Here is a 9894-nt window from a genome sequence, read left to right as displayed (position 1 = left end):
AGTGGGGCGTGGGGAGCGGCGGGGCGGGCCTTGTGCTTCCAGCGCCGACTCGGGGTGTCTCTGACTCTGCCGTGGAACGAGCGGTCTCAGGCGTGCCGTGCGTGTGGGTGTGCACGTCTCCCCTTCACGTGCGCGTGTGAACTAAGAGCTGTGTGCATGTGTTCACTCGCGTGTGTTCTGTGTGGCCTCACTTCGGTGTGAGTGTGCACATTAGGTGCACGTGTACACGCACAGGGGCAGCGTGTGTGTGCAGGGTGTGTTGTAGGCAGTTGTGTGTGTGTATGTACAGTCCAGAGGTCTGCATGTGTGCATAGTGTCCACGTGTGCATGGGTGTGTGTGTGTGGATATGTGTGCATGGCTTTGAGTGTGCACACATGGTGGGGCATACGTGTGTGTACAGAGTTGGGACATGCATGCGTGGTTGTATATACACGTGCAGGTGTGCAGGTGTGTGAGTGTGTGCATGTGTCTTGTGTGGCTCTGAGGGTGTGGGTGCCTATGGGCCCGTGTGTGTGTCATGGTGTGTACTGCATGGGCATGGTTTGCATGTGTGCACAGGGTGTGCGTGTGCACGGTGTAAACCTGGGGTATGTGTGTGTGGGAGGTGTGTGTGCATGAGGACGTGCACGGCCACATGAGTAAGTGGTATGCGTGTGTGTGCACGTGCGTGTAGGTGTGTGCACATGCATGTAGGCTGCGGGGTATGTAGGAGTCAAGGTGGGGGTGAATACGATCCGTGGGTGTGTGTGTTGTGTGGGCAGGGTGGGTGTGGGCACACAGCTGCCCGCATTAGGCAGCCTATCACCGCCACAGTGGGGACTCGTGACCTGCTTTCCCCCACACCCTCTCTTGGAGTGGGGGGCCCCAAGGGCTCTGCATGGGGGGGGCGGCAACGTGGACACGGGCTGTCCTGTGTGAGGGGGCACCTCAGGCTGAGTTGTGGGAACCTTCCGGAAGGTTGGCATCCTGTCCCCTACAGGCTCCTTCCTGTCCTCGCCAGGGCACCAGGCCACCCTGCGGGAGAGGCTGCACAATTCCATCGCTCTGTGCCAGGCCCAGAGCAGGAAACTGCAGGGCGACCCGGGGGCACCCACCAGTTTCCGGGGGCCGGGCCCTGCGCTGGGGTCTGAGGCCAGGCAGCAGGTGTGCCCAGAGACCCCACGGAGACCCCGCCTCAGTGAGGCCGTGGACACCAGTGCCAGGAGCCGCCCACCCGCACACCCCACTTCTGCTGGGCTCGGGCAGGGCCACCGCCCTGGGAGGACAGGCCCCCCACATCAGGCTGTGTCTCGTCAGCTGGGGTGGCCCTCAGTGTTGGTCAGGACGTCTCGTCAGCCAGGCGACCCTCAGCGTTGGTCAGGACGTCTCGTCACCCGGGGTGGGCCTCAGTGTTGATCAGGATGTCTCGTCAGCCGGGCGACCCTCAGTGTTGGTCAGGACGTCTCGTCACCCGGGGTGGCCCTCAGTGTTGGTCAGGACAGGCTGTGTCTCGTCAGCTGGGGTGGCCCTCAGTGTTGGTCAGGACGTCTCGTCAGCCAGGCGACCCTCAGCGTTGGTCAGGACGTCTCGTCACCCGGGGTGGGCCTCAGTGTTGATCAGGATGTCTCGTCAGCCGGGCGACCCTCAGTGTTGGTCAGGACGTCTCGTCACCCGGGGCGGCCCTCAGTGTTGGTCAGGACATCTCGTCACCCGGGGTGGCCCTCAGCATTGGTCAGGATGTCTCGTCACCCGGGGTGGGCCTCAGCGTCGGGACGTGTTTGTGCTCCCCACCCTGCCAGGCTTCCAGCACTTTCTAGAAGGCCGTGAAGAGGAGCTCGTGGGGCACGGGCCACCTTGCTGTCACACATGACCTTGCAGGTGGCTTCAGTCATCACGCGGACCATGCGAGCGTCGGGAAGCCAGGCCTCGGCTCCCTGGGCCCCACTCCAGAGCCTCTGAGCTTCGTCCGGTCACTCGGGGTGCACATGTGCCGACTGGCCGTGTGCCTCGGGCCCTGTCCTGGGGAACGTGCGCTCCCGGTGGCCGGCCCAGGCCACCCCCAGCGTCGCGGAGTGGGACGTGGCCCCCGTGCCGGGCACACCGCTGCTGGAGCCAGACAGGGCGGGGCGGGCCCCTCCCCCCCCCACATGGCGACAGTCCCCGGAGATGGTTCCCGAGCAGACGGCGCTGTGAGCGCCTGGGAGGTTTCCCTCAGTGGAGCCATTTGCTGCCCGTGGAGGACGGGCCAGACGGCGCTGCGGATGGGTCGCGGTCACGCCGTCCCACCTCGCTAGAGAAAGCGCTGCCGTTTCAGACGCTCACAGAGCCTTCGCCTCCATTCTCAACAGCCCTGTGTAGCCCATTCGTTGGGGACCCCACGAAGGTGGCCTGGTGGCAGTCAAGAAGCAGAGCACTCTGCCAGAGCCCCCCCCGCCCCCACGGCAGGTTGGCCCGGAGTGGACCGCAGGAGCCTGTGCCCTGCGAGGGACGGGCAGGCAGCATGCCCAGACCCTGCTGCCGGCCACCCCCCCACGGGGCACCAGGACGGCCCTTTCAGATCCCCTTCCCTATGGCCAGAGGCCTCCTAGTCCCCAAGAAGCCGCCCACCTCAGAGACAGGCACCCCTCTTGCCAACACACCGGACCGCGTGAGCAATGGGCCAGGCCCCTGGGCTTGGCCGCGCCTTTGCTCCCACGGCCTCCGGCCCCTGTTCGTTGCCGACCAGCGTGTCCTTCCTGTGTCTGTCGGAGGTGACAGCCGTCTGCTGTGTCATTGCGGCCAGGCCTCCCGCTTACAAGGGAGACGAGCTGCGTCCACCGCCAGGCGGCCCGCCGACTCCTCAGGGTGACTCCTGGAAGGCAGACGGCGCCCAGTCGGCCCCAGGACCCCTGCCCTCAGGGCCCCGACAGGCTGTGCGCACCCACGACGCCTATTAAGTCACCCTGATTCACGGTGTTTATTAATTCACTTTTAAACAACAGTGACAGGCTATCGTACGTTAGCACAGATAACGTTCGTACAGGAAGGAGCTGTTTCCCAGCGTGAAGTAACTTGCGGGAAATCACTCTGCGCCTTTAAGAGAATTTCCTTATTGTCCGGCCAGTGGTGACAGCCAGACCTCATCTGCGTCCGCTCAGCCCTGGGCTGCCCCGGGTGGCAGTGAGGCCTAGGAGGCCGGCAGCCCTCTCGGACGTCGTTTGTCCCTCTCGGACTGTGCCCACTGGGGCGGGACGACGCCTGAGGGCCTGAGAGCACAGCGTGACGGGCGTCTTTCCCTGGGGAAGGCCGCTGCCTGACCGGCGACTCCACACGGACCCTTCGGGAACCCCGAGTCGCCGAGCTGTGCCGATGCCCCAGACGTCGGTGCGCGCCCCTCAGTGTCACATGGCTCTGTTAGCGGTGGAGGCCGTCGGGCTCACGGAGTGAACACGAGTTCTCGAAAATCCTCGTCTGTGCCTGACAGCTTGACCTCCATCGTCGGCGACAACCACCGGCTGATGCCCCTGGCCAGGCCAGTCGTCCATCTGGAGGAAACGCCCGTCCGTGCCTGAGTCTGAGCCGCGGTCGGTCTGTCCGTCCAGCAGAGACCGTGTCCCGTGGAGACTCGGGGCTTCACCGCCAGGCGTGGCCACGGCGCGGTCTGCGGCGGGCGCCCTCCGTGCCGCCCTCGGGTCCCACCGAGCCCCGGGGACCCCGCCCCCGCGGCCGGGGTGTCAGCGTCACTCATCACGCTGGCTGCCCAGGGGGCAGGGAGGCCGCCACCCGCCCGGTCCCTGCGCCCCGTGGACGTGGCCCGCACAGGTGCTCGGGGCCCAGAACACCGGCTGTGGGGACAGAGGGCGTTGGCGTCTGCCCCGGGCCCCCGTTGCCACCGTCCTTGGCCAGTCCTTCTCCCGTGGTTTTAGTTTTGTGTCTTTTTTCTGGGACTTTCGGTTCCAGCTGGTGACTTTGAAAACAAGGACTGGAGGCTGCCGCGTGCGCGACCCCGGGCGGCTCCGGTGACAGCAGGGTGTGCACGCGCCCGCTCCGCACCCCATTACTCACCAGGGCGCCCCCGCCGCGCTGTGCAGGGTGTGCACCCGCCCGCACCGCGCCCCGTGACTCACCAGGGCGCCCGCACCACACCGTGCATGTCACTGAGCAGGGCTGTGATTCGGGGACAGGTGCCACCTTGCCAGGAGAGGACAGGGCTGTGTCCCTTCTCTGTCCGCACCCTTCAGCAGCTGTGGACCCGTGCCTGGTGGCCGGTCCAGGGAGGCCTGCACCCCACCACCCTGCGCGTCCCTCGGGGACGACCCCCCCCGCCCGCTCAGCTGGCCGGGCCAGCACAGTGGCCCCCGTGACACCACCTGCCTTCCCAGCCCCTCGGCCACAGCAAAGGGGCCGCTGCCCACATCCTGAGGTAGCTGGGGGACGGGCCGGAGGTGGCCTGGAGGACAGGGGCGCGATTGTTAGTGTTATCACACAGCCCTTCAACCGCGGGCACCGTGGGGCAGCCTGGCCGTCGTCCCCGCCCTGCTTTCAGATAAGCGTGCACAGCAAGCGCCACGTCCACTGCGTCGGCCCCCAGGGAGCCCGCCCCAGTTGCGCCTGCTGCGGGCAGAGCCATGCGCTCCGAAGGACAGGCCCCCCCAGGCTCCCGGCCCGGTCCCAGGTGGGGTGGGGGGTCGCCGAGCTGTGGGGGGTGCGGTCACCGCCAGACTTTCTGCTTCTCATCACTGGAGCCGTTGGCCCAGCAGTGACAGTGACGAGTGCTCAGGCCCCGGCCTGTGGCACAGCGGAGACTCACCCAGCACTCACAGCTCCACGGAGGGACTTAGAAGTGGCTTCTGTGTGCCATGCAGGCCAGGACCCGCGGGGTGGCACCGAGCCTCCGCCCTGGGGGATGGGAGTGTCACGGCCACCTCGGGGGCCCAGACCTGGGTTCTCTGGGAGGAGACGAAGTCCGGGTGCAGCCGGTGGAGGTGCTCTCAGACGCGGGGTCAGCCCTGCCCCCCACCGAGCCGGGCCATCCCCAACTCCCGTGGGGCCACACGTGGCCGCCCACCTGCCCCGCGTCTGAAGCCCCTCGAAGCACAGTGGGGCCGGGGAGCCGCCTCACACCGCCACGCGCAGCGAGGGTCTCTGGGGCCGGCAGGAAGCGCCTGAGTCACGGGGCCGCCGGACAGCGCTGGCCCGCGGCGGGGAGGCCAGTGTGGGGGGGCGGGCGTCCGGGTCACGTCACCTTTGGCCTCTTCGTAGCAAAAACCCGCCCACTCCTGCACAACCTGCAAAGACCAGCTGGCGTCGGCTCAGAGCCCGCAGGACCTTCTGACCCGACCTTTGCCCCCGGCCAGGGGGTGTTGTCCCAGAGTGACCCCGCACGTTGTCCTTTGTCGACGGGAAAACCCGTGGGTCCCACCGCGGGAGCCCGCCAGGCGGACTTGGTCCCAGCGGGCGCGGCCTTTGCTTCACAGACACGGCCACGGGAAGCTGAGAAGCCTGTGGGCGCCGGGTTCTCGCCTCTCACGCGGCTGGTGTCCGTGGGGACGACGTGGGTGCTGACCGTCACCTTGTTTGCTGCTTTGGGTTTTCCTTCAAGCAAAGCAGAAATTCCTTGTGTGGCATTGGGGTCACCACCAGGGGCCCTCCGGCGGGCGGGAGGAGCGGGGGGCCCTCTGGTGAGCCAGAACTGCTGCGTCTGGCGGAAGTGCCAGGGGTGAGTCCTGACCACACGTCTGGCGGGTCAGGCACAGGGTGACACAGGTTTCGGGGCCACAGAGCAGGGAGATGGGAGGTGCCGGGCGCCTGACAGAACAGCCCAGGGAGCCGGTCGCAGCCTCCTGGCCGAGGCAGGAAGCGGCAGAGAGGGAGGCGCTGTCTGCCACGTGTCGGGGTTGCCCGCAGAGGCACATGAGGCCTTCACGGAGAGAAACGACTGTCGAAGGCTGTGCAGGGTCCCCCCAGACTCAGCATGCGGTGGGGACCTTCTGAGGTCCCCTGAGGCTCTCTCCAGGGCCCGGCGTCCCCAGGCAGCTTCACTTGCCGAGGCCTCCATGCAGCCCCCACCGACACGGCCCCGGGAGTGGCTCGCGGTGTTGGGTGCAGGCTGAGCCCACCGGCCCGTGCAGAGCCTGGAGCCAGGACCCCGAAACAGGCGGGAGCTGTGGGCAGGGGGGACGTGAGGGGCCGGGAACGGCGACCACAGAGTGCTGTGGGTGGTTTTCACCGTACTTCAGATTGTGTCCCAAACCAAAACCAGAGTTCGCTAGATGATCCCGTTTCTTTAAAGGAATTGTGAGTTTGACTTTATGTTCTGGAAACTTCTGTACGTGTAGCCTCTCCTTGGGTGGCCCTGGCCATCCCCGGGGCACAGCCCTCCTGGCGGGGGGCAGGGGAGGGGCTGGAGCGAGCAGCGCTGACCACCTGTGTCCTGTCCCCTCAGCTACCCGTACAGCGAAGACGCCAGTCAGGGCCAGCAGTACATGAACACGCGGTGCCCGGCATGGTGTGACCGCGTCCTCATGTCCCTGTCCGCCAAGGAGCTGGTTCTGAGGGTAAGTGATAGGCCGCCCAGGACCGGCCATGCCGAGGGACGCAGCACGCCAGGCACGGGAGGCGAAGCCCCCGGGGGACCCATCTCTCCGTTGACCCCAAGGGCGCACCCACCTCGCCCTGTGACGGAGCCCGCGCCGTGTCTGGTCCAGGGCTCAGGCTGAGGGGGCTGCGGGTGGAGCCAGGCGTCGGGGACCCTGTGAGCACCCGATGTCGGAGCACCGTGTGCAGATGGCCACCAGGTTCACAGACCGCAGGCCGGCCACGCCCTGGGGAGCCAGCCCCACGCAGATGCGTGCGGTCACTCAGGCCGCAGCCGGCCAGGCCCACCCCCGGGCCGCTGAGAGCGAGTGGGTGACATTCAGGAGGGAGCTGCCTGGGGTGTGGGGGACCCTCAGCTTTCCTGGAGCCTCTCGATTTTCCTGGGACTTTCAATTCCCACCTTTTAACACAAAAGGAGTGTTTTCAAAAGAACATCTGAATTGGTTTTGTCAAACCAATCAATATAATGTTGAAAAAATACAATAACGAAGTGCATCGATTCATCGGGGCAGCGGCCTGATGCTTGGCGCTTGGAGCAGATGGTCCTCTGGGTGTCACGTGGCAGCGGTGGCAAGAGGTGACCCCGCCTAGGCCACCCCCGGGCTCAGCTCAGCAGCTCTAGGTCCAGTCGCTCCCCGAAGGGGGTCCCGTCTGTGCTCCTAGGCCAGACCCTGGGCCCCTACCCACTGGGGCTCGAGGGGTCCCCGGCAGGGGGCAGAGCTGCCACTGCTGCCCTGTGGACACACCGTGCCCTGCCCCCCACACACCCTACCCCACTCAGCAGGCCCCTGGAGCCGCTGGCCTTTTTCGTGGGGTTCTGGCCCTTGCTGCTCATCCCTGAGCCCTGGGGAAGAGGCCTGCCCGGCCTGGAATGGAGGGGCCCCAAGCAGGGCCTCTGGGTCTGCAGGAGGCTCCCCTGCCGGGTGGGCAGCTGGGAGCTTGGACGGTCCTCCCCGGCCTGCGGGCAGGGCCTGCTCCCGCCCACGCCTGCCGGCTCCGAGCCCGTGAGGCAAGCTGAGCACAGGTTGCCGGCAGAACGGGCACCTCTCGGGGCCTCGGGGTCCAGGGCAGAGACAGGCATCACCTACCAGGAAAACGTCCAAGCCCCCAAAACGTGCGTTTTACAATAAATGTTCCAAGACGACCTGACTGCTTCGGACGGGGAGAGGGTGGCCGAGCCCGCACCACGCTGCACCGCCCGGGGCTCAGGCGCGAGGCAGCCTCCCAGGCTGTCCGGTGTGGGGACCGAGGCTTGGTGCCGCAGACCTGGCGGGGGCGGGGGCGGAGCCGGGCCCTGCGTCCCTCCCCTGTGGGACGCAGGCAGCAGCGCGGGCAGCCGCCCGGCCTCATCCATCATGCCACGCTCCGTTTCCTGGCCGTCACGTTCCGTCTGCTTCCTCGCCCGGAAACGCCAAAGGCGGCGGGCGCGGTGCTGCCGGCGGGCACAGTGACGCCGGTGACGGTGACGGGCGCTCAGCGAGCTGTGCACGCCCGCGGCTGCTGGCTTATCCATCTCGAGATCACGCAGTTGGAAACCCGCAATTTTATGCTGCCTCCGTGAATTACCACGCGCATTTGATGGATGTGCCCACTTCCGCAGCCGCGGCGTCGCGGTGTGAGGGTGGGCGGTGCTCATGCACGGGGCAGGCGACCACACTGGACAGCACATCTGACCTCAGGCTTCCTACTGCATCACAGATAATTCAGCTTCGACTTCACAGCCTCAGACGTTCTGGCCCGGCTGCGCTGACTGACTGCCGGGAGCGGACCCGTCACCATCGCACAGGAACGAGGGCGGCCGCCCGGCCCGCACTCTGTGCGCTGGTGTGGGTGGGGTGCGGGGTTCAGTGGCGTCTGTTCTCACTGAGCTCTGGGCAATGGGACTCTGGGGCCTGGCCTGGGGCCTGGGCAAGCAGCTGGTACGGGCCGAGCTGGGGTGCCTGCCAGAGGAGAGCTTGAGGGGCCAGCACCCCGACTCCCTCAACACCAGCCTTGCAGAGGCTGGAGCCCTGGTGGCTGGAAGAGCCAGGGGCCAAGGCGCCCAGGTGCTGGCCGGACTACTGGGACCCTCTGTCGGCCCTACACACCCTCTAGGGGCCAGTGGCATGGGAGGTGGGCAGGGTGGCTGGTGGGTGGCTCTCGCAAGAACTGTCCCCTCTCCCTGAAGAAACCCCACCGTCCCTGCCTCTCACACCATTCCCTCCATTTGCTTTTCCCAGTCGGAGAGCGAGGAGAAGGTTGTCACCTACGACCACATCGGGCCCAACGTCTGCATGGGAGACCACAAGGTGACGTAGCCCGGCTGGGCCTGGGGGCGGCGGGGCGGGCCGGCCTCGCGGAAGAGGGCGAGCTGTCTGTGTTTATCTAATTCTAACAACACGTGGGGCGGTACACGGGTAGGAAGTGAGGCGGAAGTACTAGTCACCATGGAACGAAACGTGCGCTTTACTGTTTGTACGATGACAACCCGTCTACAGCTGATGATCTCTGTAGCCCGCTTCTCGAGTGTGCGTGTGACGTGTCTGTGTCCTCACACCCGGCGGTCTAGGTGGTGGCGGGTGGTCAGGGGCCTAACCCATAGGCGCGACGGCCCCACCGTCCTCGCCAGCAGGACAGATGGTGTTCCCTGGGCCAAGTTAAAGACGTCCACGCTTTCCCACCGTTGAGTCCGATGGGCCAGCACACTGGGCATGTTGTCCTAGGACACAGGTCCCCGCTGGTGACACGGGGAGCAGACCAGGCCGGGCCCCGTGCCTGCCCCCATTGTTGGGGCACACTCGGCCGTCAGTGAAGCCGGCTGCACGTTTGTTTTGAGGTGGTTAATTCCTCTTCACAAAACGCAGAGGTGCTTTGCCTCTGGCCGCCCAGCCTGGCTCGCTCCACACTCAGCAGGTTCAGTGGCTACGGGGAACGCGCCCCTGTCCCTCGCTGGCCACCGGCTCCCCGCGAGCCTCAGACGGCCCCGTGGGAGCGAGGCGGGTGTCGCCGGCATGCCGCCCGGGCTCTGACGCGCCTCTTCTCCCGCTGCAGCCCGTGTTCCTGGCCTTCCGCGTGGCGCCCGGGGCAGGTAAAGCTCACGCACATGTGCACAAGTGTTGTGTCGTGCAGTGACGTGGTGGTAAATATGACTCCTTCCCTTGAGTTCACCTTTTCTGAGCTTTCCCGGTGTGTGTGTCCCTTTAACAAACCGCTGATCCCACGGCAGGGAGATGCCAGCGACAGGAGAGGACCCCGCGGGAGCCCTGCCTGTAGCCCCGGCGCAGAAGGTCGCAGCCCACCCCGTCCACGCGCAGCAGCCGCAGCAGCCCCGCCGCCGGCCGGGGCCCCACACCGCGCTG

At 66.4% G+C, this 9894-nt stretch overlaps 1 protein-coding gene across 2 annotated transcripts in view; it reads left to right on the top strand.

Moving 5' to 3' along the window:
- INPP5A (inositol polyphosphate-5-phosphatase A) overlaps positions 1-9894 on the top strand; it is a 99697-nt gene extending 89803 nt beyond the window's left edge. The window contains exons 12-15 of one of the 2 annotated variants that reach the window (XM_015590188.2): positions 6405-6516; positions 8776-8844; positions 9587-9674; positions 9762-9894. In XM_015590188.2, coding sequence (XP_015445674.2) covers positions 6405-6516; positions 8776-8844; positions 9587-9667 — 262 coding nt within the window. In that variant the 3' untranslated portion in view covers positions 9668-9674; positions 9762-9894. Of the gene's footprint in view, positions 1-6404; positions 6517-8775; positions 8845-9586; positions 9678-9761 lie in introns of both variants that reach the window. The other variant, XM_025047537.1, reaches the window with a different exon arrangement.

The sequence above is a fragment of the Pteropus alecto genome, unplaced genomic scaffold (assembly GCF_000325575.1).
Source record: "Pteropus alecto unplaced genomic scaffold, ASM32557v1 scaffold74, whole genome shotgun sequence".
NCBI classification, from domain to species: Eukaryota; Metazoa; Chordata; class Mammalia; order Chiroptera; family Pteropodidae; genus Pteropus; species Pteropus alecto.
The sequence above is the reverse complement of the archived record's forward strand: the minus strand, read 5'-3'. Positions and strand labels throughout refer to the sequence as shown.